Consider the following 27855-nt stretch of genomic DNA (forward strand, 5'->3'; position numbering starts at 1 on the left):
TTACATAGACCGCAATACCTGCAGTCATAATACAAACAAAAGAACATAACTCTGATAATGTGCACTGTCCCTGAAGTTGATTGGTCCACACCCGAGACAGCTTTCCTTCGAGCCTAGTCTCATATGGGTTGGACCAGATGACGCCAAAAGGCGCACAACTCAAGGACAATGCACCATCAGAGTATGAGAGCTCGGGGCAAGCATCTACACTATGGGGACCTCATTTGCCAGGTATTGCAGTCTATGCAAACATGACTCCTTGCAAAAAGGTATCAGTTTTGTTGCCAGATAGAAGGGTAAAGAACCAATTATCATATTTTTACTGGCAAATGAGGTCCCCATAGTGTAGATGCTTGCCCCGAGCTCTCATACTCTGATGGTGCATTGTCCTTGAGTTGTGCGCCTTTTGGCGTCATCTGGTCCAACCCATATGAGACTAGGCTCGAAGGAAAGCTGTCTCGGGTGTGGACCAATCAACTTCAGGGACAGTGCACATTATCAGAGTTATGTTATTTTGTTTGTATTATGACTGCAGGTATTGCGGTCTATGCAAACATGACTCCTTGCAAAAAGGTGTCAGTTTTGTTGCCAGATAGAAGGGTAAAGAACCAATTATCATATTTTTACTGGCAAATGAGGTCCCCATAGAATATCAATAGAGTACAGCAGATCCAAGTGGTGAACCCTCACTGGTATACAGCCAACTGTTTTGGAGTAACTGCAGTGATTGCTTACAGTATTAGTATGTGCCTAAAGGCATACAGGCATCTTGATACGCAAATTCTTCACTAAGCAGTTTATAATTATTCATTTATCACGCAGTCAGCGACGGACCGTTGCACCAAATTTGCGACCTCTTGCGACAGCATTCATATAAACTGCTCTTGCTGCCATACAGCGATGTCTCGAGTGATTTATTTGATTCACGTATGACAGGGTACAATCGCGGGGGCTGTGTCATTTCTTTGAGGGTCGCAGTCCACTTCAATTATCAACCGCCAACTTAAGTGCACAATTTATTGGAGTTTGCGCATCAAGACAGGGCAGTGTCCAGAAAGTGATAGCCGACTCCCGCGAAAGGAGCTCCCAATCGCTAGTCGCAGATGCAACGGTGACATTTCTGATTAAATCAAACCATCGGATGCCAAGGCGTCTTTGGCATCACATTTGGAAAGACTGCAGCTGATCCACATCAGCTTGAAGCAACATCCAGGCCTCTGCACCATACGAGAAAACTGACACAGCACTGGTACTCTCAATTTGGTTCTCAGACTTAAACGTTTCTGGGACTAAATGCGGTTCAGGACCATTCATTATTCTTGAGGCCAGGTCGATTCGGCGCATGACATCAGGTCTGCATCGTCCATCAGTGGTCAGGTAGGGAAATGTATCCACTGCTTCGACAGCTTTGCCGCTGATTGCACAGGGTGCTTCTGGAGGTCCGGAGCCAAAGTTCTGGACTTGTTTTGTGCCATGAAAGTCCCATTTTTCTTGCATTGTTGTGGAAATGTTGGACAGGTGTGAATGTATTAGGCTTCTCAACATAAAAGGCTTTAATTATGGACTCATTTTTTAATTTGTCTGAAGCAATCAAAAATACACTGGAGTGCAACTCCGATGAATGGTAATCCAGGGACGTGCGGTCAGGGGAGACAGGGGATGCAGAGCCTCACCTGCCATACTCCAATGAAAATAGCTGTTACGAAAAAAAAAGAATCAAATAAAATAAATAAAGATTTTCCACTGATCTGTGTTATAAATGTCATTTCTGTACGATTCCAATCATTTGTATAGTCAAAATCACCAAATTTGCGGAGCTTCGCTGCAAATACAGGAAGAGACGAGAGGCGAGGCAGCGACGAGCTCAGCCTCCCCTCTGATTGCGCAACTCCTCAGTAACTGGATGGAGCGTGGGCAATAAGCGCGTGCCTGTTACTATCTCAGTATGTCACCAATGTAATGTTTGTAGACCCCTTTATTTCATGTCCTCGCCTTCCATACTCCAGGTAACTTATTTCACGTGTGTGTATAAACATATTTAGGCTCGCTGGTCTCGTCATGAAACTGCAATGAAAAAGCACCGGGGGAGGCAGCTATCACATCCGCCTCACAGAGGAGGACGAGTCTAACACGCCCCCCTCAGTGAGGCCACGCCCCCCTTAGTGTGTGAATCTGGCTCTGACACTAGCCAGTGCCTCCCCAGCCATTGACCTCACCGCACGTCACTGTGGTAATCATGTATGGTGGTGATGTGGATTCGCAGATAAAAGGAATTGAACTGCTCTTATCAACTAAAACAGGTAAAACTAAATCTGTACAGTGTGTCAGTAATAATATTCTGAAGCAATGCCTTAAATTAACACCAAAATAAAGCTACACAATTCCACACTTCCTGTTGTACTGGGTACATGTGAACTATACTGGCCAACACGAGACAAACAGTGCATGCAGTTCACACATCGACACACCAGCACGAGGATTTCTACATTGCCATCACAATGCCAGTGCTGTTGGTGAGCAAGTATAATACACAGCCCACCAAGGGGGCGACTGACCAGCACCATAGACGAGGACATCGGTGTCCCCGGTGATTATATTCATAACCGCACAAGAACAGGAGCGGGACTCACTGCTCCTATCTAGACACTGCCTGCTGTGTTATGTGGATGGGAATCGAATCCACGTCACTGGGATCGTATGGCAGTGAAGGAACTGCTACAGGGCTCTCGCATACCCCAAAGCATGCACACATATTTTTAGTTTGTCGTTAAAGTTACTAAAATAAGCAATTTCGGAATTTATTTTCCCATTTTAAAAAAACTCTAGGATTGTTCACCAACAACTGGTAAACCGGGAACCGTTTGAGAGCCGTTAACATTTGTGAAAGTCAGGAAGCGGTGATCGTATCCAGTGGAATGTTAATGAATGCACCGATTGGCACATGCGAACGTACAAACCACCTTGTGGAACAGGGAAAGGTACAAGCTTGATCCCTCCAATGCTGGCAGAAGAGCCTACACTAGATGGAGCACGAGGGGGTACTTGTCTACTCTCTCACGCTGACCAGATGTCTTTGAAAACGCGAAAGCACTCGCATATCACCCCACAACAAGAGACCAGCCAATAAACTCAACGACTTGCCCATTTACACAGCTGAAGGGATTGTAAAGTCCATTGTACTAACCAATATACCAGGGCAGATAACTTCTCATTTAATAGGTACATATTTTATCTGCTTGACACTTCTATGTATGTGGCAAACCACACGTATGCAATTATCAGAAAGTACACTGCAGTTCAGCAGGTGCATTTCTCATAAATATAAATCACAGCTCTTGTAAATATAGAGCCAGGGCTAGGGGTCTTGTGCCATGTCTATGCTAGGGTGCAACATCATACAAGCAGCACAGACCTCGCTCAAGGCTCCGTGCCACCAGTGCATGGTGAAGTGAGCAGGGAGCAAGGTGCAAGGTGGGGGCTGCTGGCTCTGTGAGGTGTTCCCCGGGGACCAGGGGCAGCTCAAGGCTGATGCGACGTCCCTGCCGCGTCGGCCAGCGTGAGGATGTAGTTTGCAACATCCTCATCTGTAGGGGCGTCTGGCAGGAGCCACGACTCCTCTGGTCCCTCCACCTTGAGTCGACAGATTGGGCAGTTCCTGTTCTGCCCACTCCTGTGGAGCCACAGAAAACCAAGCAGGGCAAGAAGTGTAGTGCTTGGTACTTACACAGTATCTACACATCACCGTTTGTGTCTTGTGCTCCATGCTTTTCCTAAGACAGGCATGGGCTCTTTCTACCCACTTTGATTACATCTCACCATCTGCACTACTAAAATAAAATGTTAACTTATAGAGTATCAGAATAAAACTGCTTCTCAAAATGCTGTAAATAATTTAACTATGAATGCTTCCAAGTCCATGACTTCCTGTTGGAGCTGAAAACTATGGAAGACACTCTTAAATTGACATATTGCAAGCATTTTAAATTGTGTACAATCTAAATCGCGGTTCTCCCCCAATGTTTTTCAGAGCACGGTGTTACATGCTTTTGAGGGCACATGCAGCACGCTGTTCCACGTTGTTAGGGTCAAATCGTCACCAGTGAGCAGTGTAGCAACATCCATTATACTGTTGTAGTGTGGTGAAATATGTGGAGCACACTGTTGGCCGAGGGCAACCGAGGACAAACGCGTGCGCGTGTGCAACATAACGTTGCACGGGCAAACCGCCACCTAAATTGGGAGAGCAGGTGCAGACCGGGTCGGCCCGGGGTTGCACGCTGACACCGGAGGTGTTGCCAGGGAGAAGTGCGATAAGGGGTGATTGATTTCCTGACAGGCACCAGCCTGTCTGGCCCTAAAGAGACACAAGTGAGGAGCTGGACAATTGGGAGGGGGATATAAGGACGTGTGTGAGAGCGGAGCAGGCGTTCGTGTTGCGGGGAGCAAGAGGGAGAAGACGTCTTGCCGCTGCCGGGAACGGACTTCAACCCTCACGAGTCGCCGGGCGGGTGATGGTTGCCCCCCCCCCCGCCCGGGTCGGAAGAGCGAGTGGGTCTGAGGGATCGTCGGCTGCGGGAGCGCTGCTGTGTGAAAGCCTCTGTGTGAGCGCTGCTGTGTGCAAGCCTCTGTGTGAGCGCTGTTGTGTGCAAAGCCTTGAGTGCAGAACTGCCAAGAGCGAGGGCTGCTGTGTGCAGGTTAGCAAGGTGTAGCGTAGATAAGAGAGGGAACTGGTTAACAGAAGTGACCGTAGCGACATTGATAGAGGTGCTTACAACTGGTGCAATAGGCTAATAAAGTGTAAGCAGGTGACCTGTTACAACGTGTCAGTACGAGTGATTTTATAAGACACTACACTGTTGTTGTATGCTCCAAAGTCTGCTTTCAACCCCCACTGACCAATATGGTTAAGTACTGTATAGTCAAATAACTCTGACAGCCCACAAGGCAAATGTATATCCGTGTGGTTGGGTGAGGGTGAGTATGTTAGTGGGTGTAAAAAGATGTGTGTATGTGGAGCGTGGTAGTGTAGTGGTTAGCACGCTGCGCTATGAACCCAGCGACCCGAGTTCAAATCCCGCTCATGGTCAACACCAGTGACGATTATTTGAACTGGTCCTGGGCCTCCCCTAGGTCGACTCAGTCTCAAATGAGTACCTGTTGTGGTGTAAACATCGCCACTGGGGAGACAAAGGCGGCCGGGTGTGGTGCTGGCCACCCACCCCCGTATGTTCCGTTCCTGCCTTCATAGTAACAGGACTTGCCCCTAAAGTCTGTTAGAGGCTATACGGGGGATCTTTGTATGTACACAGCGGGTGTGTAATTTGTGCTGGTGTTAGCTTATTGAAGATGGACATCACTGGAGGAATGCAGGCAAGGTTGATGAATCAAGGTGCCTTCCATGACCTGTCCCATCCTGTTGAGTGCTATCCCCATGAGTGACTTTAATGCCCGAGTGGGTCATGCAACTGGGGCTGACATCGTCCCCCGTCCTCCTGATGCCGAGGGGAAATGGGTGAGGTTCAGGACTGTGACTCATGCAGCTGAAATGGCTGCATTAGGTAAGCAGTCCAGACCCCCCAGAAACCCTGGCTGATGGAGGAAGTGTTCCGGCTAGACTCCCACCGTCTACAACATTCCATGTCGGTGAATTAAGAAAGAAAGGCACTTTCAGCGCTACATCAATTTCCAAACTCAAAGAAGAGAATGTGGTCCAATCTTCGACCCTCAGGAAGAGGTCTGCAGGCTTGCTGAGCATTTTGTGAAGTCTTGGAAGAGGGGAAACCCCTTAGCTCAGATAACACCATGGAGTATATTTCGGTTAACCGTGCTGGGGCTGCGATGCCTTAAATTTTCGTATTTTGTATTTGATGGTTGATGGTGAGGGAATTCAGACCAGATCCATTCCTAAGAAGCTCTGGAACAGGCTTCTGAGCCAAGATATTCCTCAACGTAAAAAGACCCAAATCTGGCGGGCCCCTTAAATCGGCCCAAGATCGCTACAACTGAAGCTCATCCAATTTAAATTCATGCACAGCACCTATTTAACCAATGAGAAGAGAGCTAAATTTACAGATGTCTTACCGGATTGCCCTTCGGGCACGGTCCAGATGCACCTCCACGCCTTCTGGTCATGCCCAGATAAAAATACCTTTTACTTGAATATTATGGACTCTCTTTAATAATATCTGAGGCACAAAACTCAGCCCCTCAATTGAAACAACTCTGTGGGGGTTGAAACCAGACACTGCATCAAATCACCAGCAAAATCTACTGTAAACCTTTAACATCATGGTCAGGAAGATCATTCTAGAAAAATGTAAGGACCATGAACTCCCCCCCCCCCCCCTCATGGAAACGGTGACAAAGTACCCTCCTCGCCCTCGCGGGAATAAGCTAGATGGTCCCCATTCCGACAGAGCCTGATGTGAGGCACGCACGCTGGGAGGTCGGGGAGAGGGGATGGGTGTAAGGGGTGGTGCCTCCCCTCCTCCAGGGATGGACAGGAGTGAAATACTGCTCTGCGGGACTTTGACTGGTGATAAGTTCACCGAGTGCATGTAAGTTACTCCTCCCCCCTTCCTGTTGAGGAACAGCGCAGGGCGACCCAGAGCCTGAGATGAGGTGAAGCACTCGGGAGAGACAACCTTTCAAGAAAACTACTGAGGGAGGGTGGCATTTGCATGCAGGCTGCCCTATCTGACATCATTACCATCGTCACGTCCACAGGGTGAGTTCTGCAGGATTAGGATGCTTTGGTGGTCTCCAATTTTAAGGGTGACCGCACATTGATTGCACCAACTACCAGGGCATCTCTCTCCTCAGTGTACCAAGGAAGGTCCTGGCAAGGATTATTCAACATAGCCCTGCACAGACACCATATTCTCTATACGTCTGCTACAGCAGAGGTGTGGGACATTTCAAAAGGGACCTACATCTCTGCTTTATTGACCTGGTCAATGGCTTATGATACCATCAACAGTTCAGGGCTCTTGGTTATTCTTCATGCCTTCGGGGTTCTTAACCCTCTGCTCACAATCATTAAGCACCTTGATGGTGGGCAGGCCCAGGAAAAGTTGTGTGGCCCAGCGTTGGTGCCATTTCCTGGTCACCTTGGGGTGTAACAGGCAAGTCCTCTGGTCCCTACACTATTTAACATCTTTAACCACGTAATTCGATGGATGTATCGGTGAAATTTCCATTTGGTATCAATACAATGGGAGTGACTAATGACTAATCCCATATCTGCATTTGTCATCAATATGCTAAATTCCTCTGTTGATATGTAAACTCCTTTGTCAAGGCACTCTCCTCCTCCCACCCAGCTTAAAATATGCTGCCAAGCTTAGCAGTGTTCATTAGGACGCTGTCTTTCCGACAGCTCTGTTTCTTCACCTGAGGACGACTGATTGTGTTGTGGCAGAAACGTCGTGAGAATTTAATTTTATTATGTTTTATTATTTCCCTTCTACGTGACTTTACCGAAAGAACCAAGAATATGGAGGAGGTTCGTGACGGACGCTACTGGGCAGTTGGGGGCGCTGCCTTTCAGCAACAATGGAGAGCAGAGGAGTGATGCTCACAACAATGAGCAGAGTGCCGGGTGTCTAAAACACAAGTTGGCACATTGGGGAGCACAGTGGGTACATCTGCCAGTCATCTCAGTCAGTCAAGCCACAGTACCTGGGTCTGTTCCATGACCTGCCAGCAAGCCTTCGACACTTCACGTGGCCTCAAAGTGCACCTGGCCTGGCACAGACGCCACAATGACGTCATCGCCACTTAGTGGCAAACGGCGGCTGTTATGTAATGTATGTGTAGTGACATAGAATCGGTCACTTAGCAGCATAGCGCTTGTTGCTGGCAGGGAAGGGGATCTGCAGTTACAGCAGCCCTGACTGACAGCAGGTCACGTGATAGACCAGAGAGAGGGATGTAGGGGAAACATTACGGAAGAGGCACATCCAGAACCTGCTAGTAGGTTCCAGAAGGGGGGCGTGGCCAGAGCGGAGCCAGGCCACGCTGACAGTATAAGAGGGGCCCCGGGAGGGGACCTCGGGGCTGTCGTTTGGAGTGGGATCCCGTCGTGCTGCTGGAATCTTCGTCGCCGTCACCGTCTTCACCATCTCGGCATCGCCAGTCAGGCAGTCTGCCAGCTGTCCTGATTGGGAACCGTAGTTACTAAGTGAGAACTGTTAAGGCTGTTAATAAACAAGAGTGCCTCCTACTCTTAGTGTCTCTGAGTAAGTCACTACATATGTACAAAGTAAGTGTATGTTTTTCTTCAGTGGGTGGGCGAGGGTGTGTGAAGTTGTATGTTCACACAGCGGTACCAGCGGTCAATGCAGCTGTGGCAGAAGCTGTGTGTGCAGGGCAGGATGACATCTGAGCGTCCGTCCATGCAGATGCAGCATTCCTCTTCATCCGTAAGCTGTTTGATCCTGATTGATGGTGCGAAGAGAGCTCATATTCAAAATAGAAAATAAACTGTATATCGCATCATAATAATGCTAAGAGACAATATTGTATTCTTTGGGTCTTTCGGTAAAGTCACGTAGATAGAACAATTAAAAAAAAGTGAATATTTTTATTATTTTGTATTCACTTTATTTTCCTTTTTATTTTTTATTTAATTGTTCTATCTACGTAACTTTACCGAAAGACCCAAAGAAAATGAATTCCTGCAGTCACGAAAATTTTTAAGTCAAGATTTGAGACAATATTGTGTTTAATATTACGATTATTATGCTTATTACCGAGAAAAATCTTACAGAGCCTCAAGACTTTTTTTAGGAGGGTTGTGACAATTTTTCTCAGTAGGGAGCGATGTTGCTGCTGTGTGATCCCAATTGAGCAATGTTTTTGCAATACCGCTTACATTGTATGATTTTTAGCTATGGGAAAAAACTAGAGAACCCTGAGGTAACTCATGCAGAACAGCGGGAGAACGTACAAACTCCCCCCAGAAAAGTGTCCCGAGTCGGGAATCAAACCCAGGCTCTTCCTGCTGTGAGGCATAAGTGTTACCGCTGCGGCATTCTGTCGCCAATACAATGTCAGCCAATACAATATCAGAGGTTTGCTTTGTTGGAATGCGTCTTTCTTCAAAGTGTACACCGATTCAGCATGAGCAGTAGGGCAAACCTTCCCATCCACAGAGAGGCGTGGCAGGCTCCCCCATCTTCCATCTCACAGTCCGCGATGCTCCCAGCCTCCTCCGCTTTTGATAAATCTTCTGCATCCTCCGTCTAGTGTTACACAGGATAACAGAAAATGAGGCAAACATTATTGTAGGTTGTAAATCCAGAAATTTGGAGCTCATATCACAAGTTGGAAATTATAACAATCATAATTTAAGTCTTGACTGCTCACCCCCGGTTAAACAGGTCAACCATATTAAACACAAAATGTAACTATTTTTATTTTACCAGGTAAGGCCCACTTGGGCGATATAGCTCTTTTTCAGAAGTGACCTGGCCACAAATTCTAGCTCAATGAAGTGGCTTATCACGTCAAATTATAGGAACCAAATACTTTAAACGCATGCCTCTAAATGTGTAGGAAAAAACCAGAGGACCCCGAGAAAAATCTACGTGACCACGGGGAGAGAGACATGTAAACTCCAAATATAAAGGTATCAGGGTCAGGATTGAACCCACGACCTTCTGTATATCAGGCGAGGGAGTTAACATCTCGCCACCATGGTGCCCCCCCCCCCCTCTGATGATTGCCTCTCTACCAAATAAATATTCCCACATTTTATGTACATTGGCTCAAGATGTCGTAAGGTTTAGATGCTAAATACATCTATATTGTATTGTATGATAACCTTCTCTCCAGCCAGGGATAAATGACACCCGATTCCCAGCCGCCGAAGAACTTAATGACGTTGTACCATGGGTTTCACTGCGTCTGCGATGCCCTGTTCCGGCGCGAGGTCACTTGTCAGATGGGGCAACCGTAGGGGAACCGGTTCTGCTGTGGCAGCAGCATCCATAGCAGCAGCACAGTGAGCCTGGCCCATCACCTCGTGGTAGAGTAGGGTGAACTGATGCAGGTTCATGATGCGCGACGCCTCGATGAGCCCCGTCGAGCGCGTCACCTGCACAAAGGAGCTCTCTGTCTCAGAGCAAAGAACAACCGAAAACTACAAGCGCACGACCGTAACTGAAAAGAAAGAACTAAATACATTTTCCACTCGGATACGAAAATCGTAAGACCAGACTTGAGTTCCTAGCATCAGAGTTGGATTTAAGAATTTTTACATCCAAGTCGATGCTCCCCAGCAGCGGTCGTGTCAGCCGTGACTGCTTCCTACATGCCACTCGACATGTGAAGACGAGCAGCATCTGAGGCACAGAAGAGTGCAAGTTCATGCTTATTTTGATGTTAGTTGCTTCCAAAATGATTTCGACTGGTTCCTACCGGATTGTTATACACGTGTTGCTTCCTTCGATGTTTAAAAATGTTCAGACATGCCAGTCATGAAGTGGCCCACTGTGGTGGGGGAGGGGTCATGATAATTACCTCACCCATATAGACGGTGGTTCAGATAGAGACAACATTCTCAGAGGAGGATATATCGCCGCAGCCGAGACCTCTCATTTGAACAGGGCAGAAAGCGAAAGTGATAACGTTTTGTCGTAACATTATACTTAAATCATGTATATAATACAGATGCTTAGACATATATATGTAACGTTATTTTTCTATTCAAAGCAGACATGGTTATTTACCTCAGTGTTAATAGCCTAGATCAATGTAAATATTTACACTGAGAGTGAAAGTGTTAGTATTCATTTTCATCAGCCCCATTCTGCAGCTGTGATGACAATCGTCTGATCCGTAACGAGATTAAACTAGCAGACTAATGATGGCGCTGCCACTACCAAGGCATTGTTTGTGATCGTGTGGAAGTTGAACACATGGGAACGAGCGTAATGGTTAGCGCATTGCACTACTTCCTGCTCAGAGCCAACACCAGTGACGATTATCTGAACCAGTCCTGGGCCTCCCCACTGGGGAAACAAAGGCGGCCGGGCGTAGTGCTAGCCACCCACTGCTTCATGTGCCACAGTGCCGGCCTTCATAGGTGCTACTCACTAACAGCACTTGCCCCAATAGTCTGTTAAGGATATACAGGAGATCTTTGTCTTTGTTGAACATGAGATCAAGTAAGGGTCAGGGTGTTGTCTACAGCGAGACACAAATGTGGACTCTTTGACACGCAAGTAACAGCACCGCGGTGCTAACAACGACACACACGCACACACACACCTGTATTTCGCGGAAATGTTGTTGAGACGTGTTTTGCTGTATGTCGCTTTGGTGCTAAGTAAATACTGCACTGAAAGCAGCCATCTCTTTTTGTGTCCAATCTGTCGCCGATACAATAAAATGAGGTGCTCTGCATCACCGCTGTCTCCCAGCGAATTAAATTTCCCTCATACGTGACAGTATCCAGATATCATGTATCATGGCGGTGACATGGCTCCAGCAGTAGCAACTCCGGCCACTTGTTACAGAGGCTCGTAGTTAAAAACGGGCAGGCTGCCCTGGTTATTACTGCGGGTATTTAAACCGTAACATACACGACAGTCGTTCAATGTCCATCGAAACAAGTAGGCTATCGTATGTCGGTGTCACGGTCCTATTTTGCCAAATGTGAAAAGTTACCCGCAAATGACTCAATTAGGATCACACAGTGATATCACACAGACTGTGAAACTAAAGTGTAACAACGCCTTTATTATAGCCTCGTGTTATAAAAATGGTGCAAACACCAAAACGCACTAAATTATTATTAATACTTTGCCTCACACACACGTGTACGCACACATACATGTACGCACACACACGTACGCACACATACATGCACAAATATGATGGCAACCCTCACCTTGGTGCACAGTACACGCACTGTGATTTTCCAAAGTGGTGTGGCATCAGAGCCAGGCTGCACCTCAAACAGCAGGTGCTTGTCTTGGCCCCCTGTTAACCTGCGTGCACTGCAAAGACAAATATCCCCCGTATAGCCTTAACACAATTTTGGAGCAAGTGCAGCACTGCACACACAAACACACATGGAAATACGAACATGCATGCGCAAGCCTAGATGAGCATAACAAGTCTTAAGAGAACCTTACAGCATATTAACTCTTTAAAATCCCAATAAAATGTAGAAATTAATGTACCAATTGCATCCTTCTTTTTAATACCATACAATATTACTTAATACTGGGCATCTTGATGCCAATCAAATACAAAATGTAGAGCTACCAGCCATATCTATACTTGGGTTTCCAGGGTTGTTGTAGCGTAACACATAGTAAACAAAGACAAAAATCCTCAGTATAGCCTCAATGGGCTGTTGGGGCAAGTGCTGTTCGCGAACACCTATGAAAGCCGGCACTGCACACGAGAGGGTGAGCGGCCAGCACCATGCCTGGCTGTCTTTGTCCCCTAGTGGCGATGTTTTACATACCGCAGCAAGTACTCATTTGAGGCCGAGTCGACCGAGGGGAGGCCCAGGACCGGTTCAGATATTCGTCACCAATGTTCGCCGTGACCAGGAATTGAACTCGAGTCGCCGGGTTTGTAGCACTGCGCACTAACCACTATGCTCCCGCTCCCCACAGTAAACAAAGAGGCATAAAAATAAATATCATGTGTATCCTTATAGAACCTCAGAGAAATGCTATGAGCTAGCACCTATAAAGGACACCACAGGACACAGCGGCTTATGTGGCCAGCAGGGCACACAGCCATCTGTGTCTCCATACACACCCACATATTACTGTCACTCATCCACGCACGTATCATTGATGTCACCGATGCGGCCGAGGAAGTCTTCATAGGGGAGGCTGGCGATCTCACGCAACAGCCACGCCTGCTTGAGCATCTTCTCGGACAGCCTGGCAGCCCCGCCCTGAGACACCTGCTGCCCCATGGACCCCGTCTGCTTTTCCTGCAATGGAGGCTTCACATGGCTGCCTCACCTACACATAGCAGCAGCAGGGCACAATGTCAATCCATATGAAGCACAGCACTACCCGTTATACACTCATAATAAAGGGTTTTTTGGGTTAGATCGTGTAAGTATAAATGTGTAATTAACCCGCCACCACCCGACACAGCCAATTATTAAGGTTTGTCACGTAAACAAACGTGCTAATTAGTTACTCGTTCAGCCCACCGGCGTGTTGGAGAGTAAATCCACATTTACAATTTAAGAACTGTGACGTTTCGCTGGTAATTACATCCAGCATCATCAGGAAATTTTGCCAGAATTGTGCACTTCTTAATTTGTATGGGTTATAAACTGAAAACCATAAATCGATGTCTTGGTTATAAATCCAGCTGCTGGCTAAAGAGGATGAGTGAATCCCACTTGTGCCCTTGGGGAACGCTTGTAGTGGACAAGAGTCCAAGATGCGTTCTGCTGATTGCTGCGCCACAGTCGCACGTGGGTGATACTTTCATTTTCCACTTGTGGAAAAGGTGATTTTACCTGCGATGGCCAATTTGGATATGATGTAAGGCAGTATACTGCTCGCAGGGCAACGAGCTGATACCCTCAATGAAGCCCTCATATATTGCTCATACAAAAGAAATAACGCTGTCGGAAATGTATCGCCATATATGTAATGGTATGACCCCTTTTAGTGCCGATTCAATGAGTGCTCTTTTCTCCAGGAACACTGTGAGACCTGTGAAAACGCAGTGCAAACACTTGATGGGGAATAAGTATAACCCGTAAAAACAAAGTTTTTCACTATAAATCCTTTATATGCGTGGCAGCGAACTTAATATAAAGGATTTAAAAATATATTCGCCTGTGGAGGACGCGGGGATCGATCCCGCGACCTTTGGCATGGGAAGCGAGGGCGCTACCAACTGCGCTACTCCGCCACGGCCTGTGGAGGGGTTACGCTCTGGGCTCTTATACTGTGACGTTCAGCCAAAGCGATGAATGAGTTCTATTTGAATATATGTAAAATAATTTTTTTTTGCCTAAAAAGTGTAACATTTTGGGAATTTTTTTTCACGAACATTAATTGTCTGGCACAACGAGTCTGTGTGGAAAATGTCAGCTCGATTGGATCACGGGAAGTGGGTTAAAAAACGACCGAAAGATTTGCACGGTTGTAAGCAAGCAAGCAAGCACGCAAGCACGCAAGCAAGCAAGCACGCAAGCAAGCAAGCAAGTATGCGAACTTAATATAAAGGCTTTAAAAAATACTATATTCTCCAAAAGATAAGTTTGGAGTATTTCTTGTCACGTGGTATGTGGCATGAAACCTGGTACCTCGACATGCAAGCTACAATTGCAATGTCTATGCCCTCAGTCTACCGAATAGACTTTAACCCATGCTTGAAGACAATGGTTTGCCAGTACTGTACAAGCTCATAATAATGTATATGTGGAGACAAGAGAAGGGAATTCTTCCTATATTGTATATGCTTTTACTGGGGCTGTAACAGTTTTGAGAGTGCAGCGTTGTACACCACGAGTAACACTGTGGTCCGTACCAGCTAAGGTCACAATTCTCACCATCTGTATTGCGTTCCTGTACATTTACTCACATCGTATATAACTGTACGCTGACTTTGTTACTCCAGGACCCAAAAGTCGGGGGTATATCTGTAGTGACTGGGAATGTCACTGTGTGGTGCCGGGCCTGCGAGGCCACGGCGGGATGTATACTTTTGTATGTACAACCCGGACACGGGGTGTAGTACCAGCCCTAGTGGGGGCTTAGGTGAGTTCTGGTTAAGTGCGGTGGCACCATGCACAGTGTGCGGCGCGGGCTCCCGTTGAGAGAGTGTCAGCCAGTTAGGGTTACGTTGGGGGCATGATACTCTCGCTGACCTGGGGACATGTGATTGGATGATACTGGAGGGGGGCCACCGGTGGAGGGGGCCAATGGGTGGTTACATGGCCCGGGAATAACTCTCGAGAGCCGGGCAAGGGCGAGAGAGATGAAAAGGTGGGCGGGGCGAGAGGCGGAGCCAGCCCCAGCCCGGCCTGATATAAGGGCCCCCCCCCCTGTGAGGGGCTCGGGGTTCTGACTGTTGGTGAAGCAGGAGATTCACATCAAGTTTGAAGAAGCCTCCAGCCATGCGGTCCGGGACCCAGCTTGTGGTCCGGACCAGGATAGTGGAACCATGTCTAGTTCCGTTAGTTGGGTGGTCACCACCCGAGAGTATGTTGTGTTAATAGCCTGGAGTATGTTGTGCTAAGAGTTTATTAAAACGTGTTGCTCCCAAGACGTCTGTGACTCAATTGGACTCACTACACATCTATTGATCTGGAAAATCCGTAGCAGGTAAATCCCTCGATTTCCCCCTCACTCCCGAGTCCCTCTTAGGGAGGTAACTGCAGCACTCATGACTTGTAAGAGCACCCACACTTTACCCTCTCACCAAAGCCATCCATAAGGGGGTGCGGGGCATGGGGAAAATCCCACTGTGTGGGCTTCCCTGATGCCTTCAAACTAAACCGATAGTATTACATCTGACACCGTGAGGTCGAAGTGCGGGGGGCCTCCCAAAGCGCGGGGTCTGGGGCAGTCGCCCCGATTCACCTTTCCCTAGGGACGGCTTTGCCCACCACAACGCTGGGGTGTAGCCCGTTACATGGGGGGTGGACACGGCGGGTAGACACGGGGGTGGCGGGATTGAAGAAGCGTACCCATTGCTTCAACTGCCGAGTCAAAAGATTGAGTCCAACTGGTGGTTTCTGGATTGCAAATGCGGTGCGCTAACTTCACGGTGGCAGCATCTCTCTTGCTACAAAGACTAAAAACATCTTAAACATTTACAACACAGGATAACTACTACCGTTCACCACTGCTACATTAATGCAAGACAATGAAACTGATATGTAGGCTTTCGCGACCAATATTATGCATTCAAAAAACATTATTTGGGTTATATCTCGTAAATATAAATGCGTCATAAACCCACCTTCACCTAACACAGCCAATTAATAAGGTTTGTCACGTCAACAAAACATGGGAATTAGTTACTTCATATTTCACCAACCACCACTGGTGTGCTGGACAGCAAAACCACAAAATTTACAATTTGATTTAAACGAAGTTTCGTTGGTGATTACAGCATCATCATGCGATTGTCAGAATTGTGAATAAAGTCTTCCTGTTTCCGGTATCGAGGAAGGCGATGTCATAACTGCGCCTAACAAGTTAGAGGAACCCAGGGGGTTAATGTATTCTTACACATTATATTACTCTGATAAACAGTTCATCCATTTTGCCTGTCTGTCTTTCTGTCTGTCTGCGCACGCCTATCCGTGCAACACTTTTAACTGACAACTGTTGGTTCTACGTTTAAACAAAGTACACAGATACAACCCACTATGCCCCCAGACAAAAACGTGCTATTTGTTTTTCTCCTTGGTCCAATGTAAACTAATAAAATCACACTTCATAACAAATTACGCTGATCATAATGATAACTTTGAGCGCATGCCAAATTACGCAACTGCGCATACGTAGAAACGCCAACTCGCGGTTGTCCCGAGCAACGCAAACGAGCTTGCTGAGCAGCGGGAGCGAGGGTCTCCTTCGTGGCAAAAATGCCAAAAAAATATCAAGCCACTCCAAGAGAAAAACAAACACAAAGCGAGTGGCGCTGTGGCACGTAAAACAAACAGTTGAGGAGCAGCGGCTTTCTCAACAGGTAACAAACAACGAAGGCACCTCAGCAGCACAGCCTGAGGAAACTGAAGAGCAGTGTGCATGGAGACAAGCCAGATACTGCAAAGTCACTGCAGCAGCCCAAGCTGAGCATAATCCTGAACAGCGTGTATGGAGACAAGCTACAGACTGTACAGTTACTTCTGCATATGCAGACACCGAGGTAAATCCTGAACAGCGTGCATGAAGACAAGCTACAGACTGTACAGTTACTTCTGCAGATACACACACGGAGGTAAATCCTAAACATCATGCATGGAGACAAGCTAGAGACTGCACAACCACTTCTGCAGCACGGGCTGAGGAAACACGAGAACGGCGGGCAACTCGAAAAGCCAGGGACCGCACAGCCGCTGCAGAGGCACGGGCTAAGGAAACTACTGAAAAACGTGCATCTCGACAAGCTAGGGACCGCACAGTCACTGCAGCAGCACGGGCTAAGGAACCACAACATCAAAAAATGGCACGCCAGAGGCAAGTCCGTCATGCTGCATAAAGAAGAAATAACCCGGACTGGAACACAGCAGCTTTAAATTACCAACCTGAGATTGATCATCAGTCCATGGTGATATTAGGCTCTATGTCAATTACTTGCAAAGAATGTGGTGCTAAAAAGTGGAAAGGAGAATCCAAGGAAATGTGCAGCAGTGATGGAAAAGTCAAACTTAGCTATGTGCAGACCCCCCCGAGCCACTGAAATCCTTGATATCTGGCCATACCCCTGAGTTAACACTTTCTGATCAACATCAGGAAGTAAATGTTTTACTTTCAAATGACTTATTTTGGTGCAACAAAGGAGATAGTGGAGCCAGGATGAATGCCCACCTTCAAAATTCAAGTATTTCATCGAATCGGATCCATTCAACCACTGCCAGGCAAAGAGCACAAGTTTATTCAGATATACTTCATGGGAGATGAAGGTCAGCAAGGCAACCAGCGATGCAGCAATGTTCCTAGTGCCAGACTAAAATTGTTCTCTCCCTCCAACGGATGTTCAACCAACACAATTTAATGATCATACGTTTTAAACATGTAGCACAAGTCACCTCCAACGAAAATTATCAGCAGTGCATCCAAGGCCCCAAGGGGGGAGCACGCATGCAGGTTCAATGCCCCAACTTGTGGCGAGGTTGCTGTTCTTATGGTGGGTGAAGGACATGGTAAGAGAGACATTGTGCTTCGATACCAAAGAAATACCATCAAACTAGTTCCTGAGACAGAGCATATGATGCCCTACAATACCCCATAATACTGTGGCAAGGGCAAGATGGTTACCACTTCCAGATGCCTCAAATTATCAAAGCAACGGGCCAAAATCATCCTCACAAAACCGTCTCCTCTAAGGACTTCTATTCCTTCATGATCATGGACAAAGAATGAGGAAACCACATTTAAGGTGCGCCAAACTCTTTCACTAGTATGTTGTGGATGAGTATGACAAAATTGAGAGTGAGCGCCTTCTTTACATTCAACTCAATAAAAAACGTCTGCGTGTAGAACAGTATGTTCATCTCAGGGACGCTATCAATGCTGACGGGGATGCAAACGCTCTGAATGTGCAGAGATTCGTTATTTTACCCTCATCCTTCACAGGTGGACCAAGATACATGCATGAGAGGACTCAAAATGCAATGACCTATATCAGGAAATATGGCAGGCCTGATCTCTTTATCATCTTCACTTGCAATCCAAAATGGAAGGAGATCCAGGTTGAGCTTTATCAAAACCAAAAGCCAACAGAGAGACATGACATCATTGCAAGGGTGTTTAAACTCAAAGTTGATCAACTCATGAGGCTTTGACAAAGGAAGGCGGCGTCATTGGGAAGACAATATGTAACTTGCACACCATTGAGTGGCAAAAACGTGGTCTTCCTCATGCCCACATATTGGTATGGTTAAGAGAAAAATTAATTCAAGTGACATTAACACATTTATCAGTACTGAGCTACCCGACCCCAAAAAAGACCCTGCCCTATTTGATGTGGTCTGCAAGAAAATGGTCCATGGCCCATGTGGGGAGCTCAATCCAAATTCACCATGTATGCAAGACCGCAAGTGCACCAAAAAGTATCCAACAAACTTCTTGAAAGAAACTCAGGCAGGGCAAGATGGCTATCCTCTCTATCGTTGCATAAAAACTGAAGATGGTGGATTTGAAACAACGCTCAGACCAGGCACTAACTCTGCCCTCTCTTATGCAAGATATTTGAGGCCCACATTAATGTGGTATACTGCAATTCTGTGAAAGCCATCAAATGTTTGCAAATGGCTGTTTGCCTCACAAAAAGAGGGGGAAAGTGTGGATGAAGTTAAACTTTTTTGTCAAAAGAAGTTACATCAGCAGCAATGAGGCCATTTGGAGAATTATTGGCTTCCCCATCCATGAGCATTCCCCCACAATGGTCCATTTGGCAGTTCACCTTGAAAATGATCAATGCATCTACTTCACCAAAGGAAATTCCCAAGAACAGGCCCTGGCTCCACAAGATACAACCTCTATGGCGTTTTTTTTGTGCCAAAGTGATCAATTTGCTGCCAACCTGCTCTATCATAAAGTTCCCTCCTACTATACCTGGTCTGCTAAAAAAAAATGGAAGTGTCGTGCTGGTGATGGTGAATCTTATGCCTTAGGAAGAGTCTACACAGTTCATCCCAACAATCAGGAGTGCTATTTTCTGTGAATGCTTCTCCATGTTGTCAAAGGGACAAAATATTTCTAAGACCTAAGAACAGTGGAAGGAGTCATCTGTCAAACATACAGGGAAGGTTGCAATCTTCATGGAATTCTTGAAGATGATCAGCATCTTGATAAAGCTATGACAGAAGCTTCTGTTACTCAGTCCCCTTCTCAACTGAGATTGCTCTTTTGCATAATTCTTTAAGTTTGCAGCCCATCTAACCCCATGGGACTTTGGGAAAAATACAAGGAAGGCAGGAGTGAGGACATCCTCCGCAGAGCTCAACGAGAAAATCCCAACCTCGAGGTGAACTTTTCTGATGCCATCTTTAACCAGGCCCTCATCCTCTTTGATGACAAACTTTATTCCATTGGTGGAAAAGACCTCGAGTCTATTGGACTACCAACACCCTCCAGAGACAACCAGCATGCTCTTGCCCAAGAGATCATACGTGAAATGTCCTATGATGGTTTAGAGCTTTTCAACTTTATTGAGGAAAATGAACCAAAGCTGGTGGATGCAGAGAGAAGCCTACATAAAAAATCTTGGAAGACATTGAGTCTAAAAATGGAGGTATATTGTTCCTTGATGCACCTGGTGGTACTGGGAAGACCTTTGTCCTCAACCTGCTCCTGGCTAAGTTTCACCAGAGGGAGAAAATTGCTCTGGCTGTGGCATCATCAGGGATTGCGGCAACTCTGATCCCTGGAGGAAGAACTGCCCATTCCACATTCAAGTTTCTATTGGATCCATCCCGACAAGAATCCCCTGTTTGCAATATTTTGCACAAGTCCTGGTTAATAGTGAATTCATAGTGTGCGATGAATGCACCATGCCCCACAAAGGAGCATTTGAGGCTGACAACACAACTTTGCAGGACCTTTGGCACAATTCCAGGATTATGTGTAGTGTAACTTTTATCAAGGCTGGTGACTTCTGACAGACCTTACCTGTAGTACTTCGAGGAAATAAAGCTGATGAGTTAAATACCTGCATCAAGTCATCATTCCTCTGGAGACACGTGATGAAATTGAAGCTATCTACAAACATGCGCGTAAATCTCCATGGAGTCCAAGAGGCAGGAAACTTTTCTTAATCTCTTCTTGATATTGGAAATTGCAGTAATCTTGCTGACGACACAGATGGACTTATCACCATGTCTAAAGGCATCCTTACCACTTAAGAAGAGGAAATGGAGGAAAAAGTGTACCCAAACATGCAAAAACATTTTCAAGATGTTATCTGGCTACGGGAGAGGGCTATTTTAGCTTCCAAAAATTATGCTGTTGACAGAATCGTCATCATTTCAGCTGACAAGGGCAATGCCATGGTCATCATGGACAAAACCCTGTAGCTACACAAAAATAAAAAAAAGATCCCACCAATAGCCTCGTTACTAAAACGAACAGTATCATTACTGATTCAGATTCATTAATTGAACAAACCAAACGGCTTTCCTTAAAACCTTCTGCTGCTAGACCACCCAGATTATATGGCTTACCAAAAATCCACAAAGAAGGTACACCCCTCCGTTACATCGTCTCCACCATTGGCTCACCCACCTACAAACTGGCCCGATATCTGTCTGAGACCTTGCAGCCATTCACTGGTAAGACCACCTCTTCTGTAATGAACTCAGTTCACCTGGTATCATCAATTAAAGACATCGCACAGCCCCCAGGTGATTTTCTCGTTAATTGCGATATAGTTTCTTTGTTCACCAAAGTTCCTGTGCCCGATACCATTGCAATCATTGAAAATTTGGTCCAACAAGGATTGAATGCTGATGGTGAGACACTGCCTCACAATACATACTTCACCTGGAATGGATCATTCTACGAACTGAAGGTACCCCAATGGGTTCTCCCTTATCTCCGGTTGTAGCCAACATTTTCATGGAAAAATTTGAGACGGACGCCATCCAGGCATCCACTCTACACCTGTCTTTGTGGAAGAGGTACGTGGATGACACGTTTGTCATCTGGCCACATAGTCGACCGGCTCTGAACCAATTCCTCAACCACATCAATTCCATACACCCAGCCACAACATTCACAATGAAGGTAAAAAAGGATGGCATGCTACCTTTCTTGGATGTCTTAATCAAAAAGAGACCAGATGGCTCAATGAGCCATTGTCTACAGGAAAATAACCCATACTGATGCCTACCTAAAACCTGAATCCCACCATCATCTATCCCAGAAGAATTCCCGAATCAAAACGCTACACCCATAGAGCCCAATGTATTTACGACCATGAACACCTAACCAGTGAACTCATACGCGTACACCAAGCTCTCAAGGCGAAAGGATATTCTGACTACACAGTCCGTAAAGCCATCACCGCTACCGTGAGGAAGGAACCATCTGAAGATCCAATCAAAACCATCACCTTGCCATACATAGCAGGGGTAACCAAAAAGATTTCCAAAATCATGAACAAACACAAGATCCAGGTCCAATTTAACACAGTACAAAAAAATTGTGATCTGATCCCATCTGTGAAGGACAAGATTCCTGACATACAATATCCCGGTGTCTACCAACTAAGCTGTATCTGGGGCAGCAGTTACATTGGGGAAACTAAGCGACATGTCTCGGACCGTGTTCGTGAACATAAGGCAGATTTGAAACACGGTAGGACCAATAGTTCTGCCATAGCTGATCATTATTTAATTGCAGCTGGCTTACACAAAATATATTTCTCTAAAACGATGGTACTTTGCAAGCCTACTGGCTATCAACAAAGATTCGTTCATGAAGCCATCCACATATATAGACACAGACACAATTTCAACCGAGAAGATGGTTATAAAACCCACTTTCGGTCATGAGTTGATTTGTAATTTCTTGTCAACCTTCGTCAGCAGTGTGGATGTGTGGAGCGAGGTGCAATACCCCCCATCTCTACCCCATCTCTCTCCCCCTAGTTCTGCTCCCTACTCTCTCCCCCTTTGTCTTCTCCTGCATTTCCTGCCCATACTGCTGACACACTTGGACTGCACAGCTCGACGCTCAGGGCTGCCTCCACGGCTCTTGTGCCCCGCCCACTCACAGCTTTGGCTCGTCCATTCATGCTGCCCCGCAGCACTTGTCCCCACTCCTTCTGACACTTGGGCTACGCCCATTTCAAGCCTTTATAAACAGTTGCTGTTGGGGGCTTGCCCCCCTTTTCTCTCTGCCTGATGACGACCGCTTGTGTTGCGATCGAAACGTCATGAGATTTTGGTTTTTTATTAACAGGACCCTGCGGGGTGGGCTGGTAGGAACGAATAACCAAAGAATATAAACATAATGTATTATTACACTTGTTTAGCCAGGAAAGCCCCACTGAGTCAAAAGGTTTTTGTAGGGTCCTGCCAAGTGTTTGCAGTAGGGGGCGATGTTGCTACACCTAATCGGACGATATGAAGGGAAAGATTGAGGCCTAGTTCTAGGCTTTAGGCCTAGCTGTAGGCTTTAGGGCGCTGTGAGTTAATTTTTAATTTAAATGTTTTAATTATTTATGTAAAAGCTTTAAATTTAAATGTTTCTATTTAAAAACATGAGGGAATGTAACATTGTTAAACATTAACTCCCTTTCACACACGCGGGGGTACGATACGAAGGGAGAGTTTCAGGCCTAGTTCTAGGCTTTAGGCCAAGCTGTAGGCTTTAGGCCGCCGTGAGTTAATTTTTAATTGAAATGTTTTAATTATTAATGTAAAAGCTTTAAATGTAAATGTTTCTATTTAAAAACATGAGGGAATGTAACATTGTTAAACATTAACTCCCTTTCACACACGCGGGGGTACGATACGAAGGGAGAGTTTCAGGCCTAGTTCTAGGCTTTAGGCCTAGCTGTAGGCTTTAGGGTGCTGTGCGTTTTTTATTTAATTTCAAAGTTTTAATCAAAAGCTATCTCAGGGAATTATAAGGGAATGTTACACGTGTTTAGCCAGGAAAGCCTCATTAATTTAAATGTTTTAATTAAAAGCTATCTGAGGGAATTATAAGGGAATGTTACACTTGTTTAGCCAGGAAAGCGTCACTGAGTCTAAAGGTTATTGTAGGGTCATGCCAAGTGTTTGCAGTAGGGGGCGATGTTGCTACACGGACGGACAGACGGACGGTCGGACGGACGGACGGACGGATGAAATAATCTATTGGTGGCTGGTCCACTTCGTTCCTACCAGTATTATTATTTTTGTTTTCTATCTATGTGACTTTACCGAAAGAAGGAAAGCATATGAATCCCTGCAGTCACAAAAAGTTTAAATAAAAATGTAGGGAGCTACTACTGTAGAGTCGGTAGATACTACTATAGCCTACGTGTTAAACAGATCCAACTATAGTCAGTAGATACCACTACAGTCAGTAGATACTATTATGGTCAGTAGATACTATGTCAGTAGATACTATTACAGTCAAAAGCACAACTGTAGTGTCAGTAGATACTACTGTAGGGTCAGTGGATACTACTGTAGTGACTTAAATGGTGTCATTATGATGTTAGTGTGGTGACTGAGTTGAGTCACTTTGGTGGATGGCACCACCTGCTGTGTGCAAGCTCCGGATTGCCATGGAAACGGACCCTGGGGGATGGTTCTGGTGAGGGTTGGAGGTGAGCAGGTGCGAACGTGCTGCCCGGTGTGAACCGGAGAGGGCACATGACCGGCACGGGGTAGCAAGGGGACCCGAAGGGGGACTCCGAGGGGTATGTAATACGAGCCGGGAGCCTTCTGGCAAGATCGAGAAGAGGGCAGGGCTGAGGGCAGGGCAAGGCCACACTGAACGGGATAAAGGGGAAGCCCCGACAGTGATCGGGGCTCGTCTGTGAAATCAACCCTGGGTGTTAAGTATTCCGTCTTCGCTCGGCATCGTGGGTCAGGCAGCATGTAGGCTGACTGACCCTTTCGTGTAGTTAACGCGCTGTCCACATAGATAACGGTCTAGCTAACACATAGCAATAGAACCAGTGTACGTTATAGTTCCCCTGTTGGGATGTTGAAATAAACGTATTGCCTCCAACTCCAGTGTGTGCCTCCGTGAAGAACACTACACTGATGAAGTGTGGTAAAATGCGTGGTGCGCACTGATGCCCTAGGGAAACCGAGGGCAGGCAGGTGCGCGTGTGCAACGTAAGGTTCCACGTGCAAACCGCCACCTCTTTAAGGGAAAATTCAGTTGCGGACGGGGTCGGTCCGGGGTCGTACGCTGGCACCAGAGGTATCACCTTGGAGATGTGCGATAAGGAGTGATTGATGGCCTGACAGGCGCTAGCCTGTCGGGCCCTAAAGAGACACAAGGGAGGAGCTGGATAATTGGGAGGATATAAGGGGGTGTGTGAGAGCGCAGCGGGAGTTCTGGTTCTGGGACCAAGGTGAAGACATCTCGCCGCTGCCGCTCAAGCCAGGGATGGACCTCAACCCTCACGAGTCGACGGGCGGGTGATGGTTGATCCCACCGCCCAGATCGGACGAGTGAGCGGGTCTGAGGGAACGTAGGCGAGGGCAGCGGCGCAGAGGGAGAGCAGCTGTGTGCAAACTATGTGCGAGCGAAGCCTCTGTGCGAGCGAAGCTTCTGTGCGAGTGAAGCCTCTGTGTGAGCGCTGCTGTGTGCACGCTCTGTGTGAGCTGCTGTGTGCGGAGCTGTGAGTGCGGAGCTGTTGAGAGGAACAGCTGCCGCAGGCAGGTCAGCGAGGTGTAAAGTAGATAGGGGAAGTTGGTTAACAAAATGACGGTATAGACAGAAATAGGATCGCCTACAACTGGTGCGAAAGAGTAATAAAGTGTAAGCAGGTGACTTGGAACAACGTATCCGACTGAGTGATTCTACACGACACTACTATAGAGTCACTAGATATGACTGACACTATTGTATGTAGGCTGTGTAGGTATATATGACGATAAAATTAAATTGTCTGGGGGGAGGGGGGGTAAAAATATTTTTTGAGGGTGGGGGGGTCGACAATTTTTGGAAACCTTTTAGATCAACTATTTACCCTCCACTTTCTATTAATTTTTGATTAAGGACGTCTGCAAGCCTCTTATAAGTTTGTTGACGGACAAATGGACAGACAAATGGAACGCCGGGCTGTCACAATAGATTAGTATTTGTGTATGTATATGTTATGTATTTTAAGAGAAGACAAGTTTTGAAATATATTTTTCCCCCGGGCACAGCCGGGTACTTCCTGCCAGTATGACATAAAAATACCTGCAATTAACTGTGTGTTGTGTGCAGGAACTGCAGCGTGCGTGTTGATGTGGTTTTGTGTTGTGTGCAGGGCACAAAACAAAGTTGATTATTGAGGTTTTTGGGTTAGATCACATATTTACGCGATCTAACTAAAAAAAACCTCTATTATGGATATTGGTCGTGAAAGCCTACGTGTTAAAGCTATAAATGTACATACAGATTACTCAGATGAGACTTCATACAGCAACGACATCGCTCCCTTCTGCGAATACTTAACAGGGTCCCACTGTACCAGCGCTGTACTCTCACTGTACCAGCGCTTCTTGGTTCTTTCGGTAAAGTCACGTCGTAGGGAAGTAATACAATAATACAAATAAAACAAAAATAAAATAATTCTCACAACGTTTCGGCCACAACGCAAGCAGCCGTCCTCAGGTGAAGAACAAGGCTGTCGATAAGACAGAGTCTAAATGACCGAAACGTCGTGAGAATCATTTTATTATGTTTTATTTTTATTATTTTATTACTTCCCTACTACGTGACTTTACCGAAAGAACCAAGAAGATGTACCAGCGCTGTTCTCTCACAGCACCAGCGCTGTTCTCTCACTGTACCAGCGCTGTTCTCTCACAGCACCAGCGCTGTTCTCTCACTGTACCAGCGCTGTTCTCTCACTGTACCAGCGCTGTTCTCTCACTGTACCAGCGCTGTTCTCTCACTGTACCAGCGCTGTTCTCTCACTGTACCAGCGCTGTTCTCTCACAGCACCAGCGCTGTTCTCTCACTGTACCAGCGCTGTTCTCTCACAGCACCAGCACTGTTCTCTCACAGCACCAGCGCTGTTCTCTCACTGTACCAGCGCTGTTCTCTCACTGTACCAGCGCTGTTCTCTCACTGTACCAGCGCTGTTCTCTCACTGTACCAGCGCTGTTCTCTCACTGTACCAGCGCTGTTCTCTCACAGCACCAGCGCTGTTCTCTCACTGTACCAGCGCTGTTCTCTCACAGCACCAGCACTGTTCTCTCACAGCACCAGCGCTGTTCTCTCACTGTACCAGCGCTGTTCTCTCACTGTACCAGCGCTGTTCTCTCACTGTACCAGCGCTGTTCTCTCACTGCACCAGCGCTGTTCTCTCACAGCACCAGCACTGTTCTCTCACTGCACCAGCGCTGTTCTCTCACTGCACCAGCGCTGTTCTCTCACTGCACCAGCGCTGTTCTCTCACTGCACCAGCGCTGTTCTCTCACTGTACCAGCGCTGTTCTCTCACTGCACCAGCGCTGTTCTCTCACTGCACCAGCGCCGTTCTCTCACTGTACCAGCGCTGTTCTCTCACTGCACCAGCGCTGTTCTCTCACTGCACCAGCGCCGTTCTCTCACTGTACCAGCGCTGTTCTCTCACTGCACCAGCGCCGTTCTCTCACTGCACCAGCGCTGTTCTCTCACTGCACCAGCGCCGTTCTCTCACTGTACCAGCGCTGTTCTCTCACTGTACCAGCGCTGTTCTCTCACAGCACCAGCGCCGTTCTCTCACTGTACCAGCGCTGTTCTCTCACAGCACCAGCGCTGTTCTCTCACTGTACCAGCGCTGTTCTCTCACAGCACCAGCGCCGTTCTCTCACTGTACCAGCGCTGTTCTCTCACAGCACCAGCGCCGTTCTCTCACTGTACCAGCGCTGTTCTCTCACTGCACCAGCGCTGTTCTCTCACTGTACCAGCGCTGTACTCTCACAGCACCAGCGCTGTTCTCTCACTGTACCAGCGCTGTTCTCTCACTGTACCAGCGCTGTTCTCTCACTGCACCAGCGCTGTTCTCTCACTGCACCAGCGCTGTTCTCTCACTGTACCAGCGCTGTTCTCTCACTGCACCAGCGCTGTTCTCTCACAGCACCAGCGCTGTTCTCTCACTGTACCAGCGCTGTTCTCTCACTGCACCAGCGCCGTTCTCTCACAGCACCAGCGCCGTTCTCTCACTGCACCAGCGCTGTTCTCTCACTGTACCAGCGCTGTTCTCTCACTGCACCAGCGCTGTTCTCTCACTGTACCAGCGCTGTTCTCTCACTGCACCAGCGCCGTTCTCTCACAGCACCAGCGCCGTTCTCTCACAGCACCAGCGCCGTTCTCTCACAGCACCAGCGCTGTACTCGCCTGGGGACGACATCCGTGTCGATGGAGCGGAACCCTCCCCACACTCTCCCCGCCTTGAGTCTCGCGGAGCCGTGGGCCGCAAAGCAATGACGTCAGGTAACCAGCGGCATGGGCAATGACGTCAGGTAACC

General features: G+C 47.1%; 1 protein-coding gene across 3 annotated transcripts; it reads right to left on the reverse strand.

Annotated features, from left to right (window-relative positions):
* Positions 1-1529: 1529 nt before the first annotated feature.
* Positions 1530-27855, reverse strand: RNF141 (ring finger protein 141). Of its 3 annotated transcripts, XM_061566424.1 has the most exons (8): positions 27725-27855; positions 12813-12995; positions 11897-12005; positions 9893-10099; positions 9142-9245; positions 8331-8438; positions 4231-4354; positions 3540-3670 (listed from the first exon to the last, which is right to left on the reverse strand). In XM_061566424.1, exons 2-7 carry the CDS (start codon positions 12944-12946, stop codon positions 4231-4233), a joined length of 786 nt encoding a protein of 261 aa, XP_061422408.1. In that variant the 5' UTR covers positions 12947-12995; positions 27725-27855; the 3' UTR covers positions 3540-3670. The 3 variants fall into 3 exon arrangements, with proteins under 3 accessions (XP_061422409.1, XP_061422407.1, XP_061422408.1); XM_061566425.1 differs by lacking the exon at positions 4231-4354 and having other exon boundaries at positions 1530-3670; positions 10025-10099; XM_061566423.1 differs by lacking the exon at positions 4231-4354 and having other exon boundaries at positions 1530-3670.

The sequence above is a fragment of the Lethenteron reissneri genome, chromosome 37 (genome assembly GCF_015708825.2).
Source record: "Lethenteron reissneri isolate LAM-NWPU_2019-01 chromosome 37, ASM1570882v1, whole genome shotgun sequence".
In the NCBI taxonomy this organism is placed as follows: Eukaryota; Metazoa; Chordata; class Hyperoartia; order Petromyzontiformes; family Petromyzontidae; genus Lethenteron; species Lethenteron reissneri.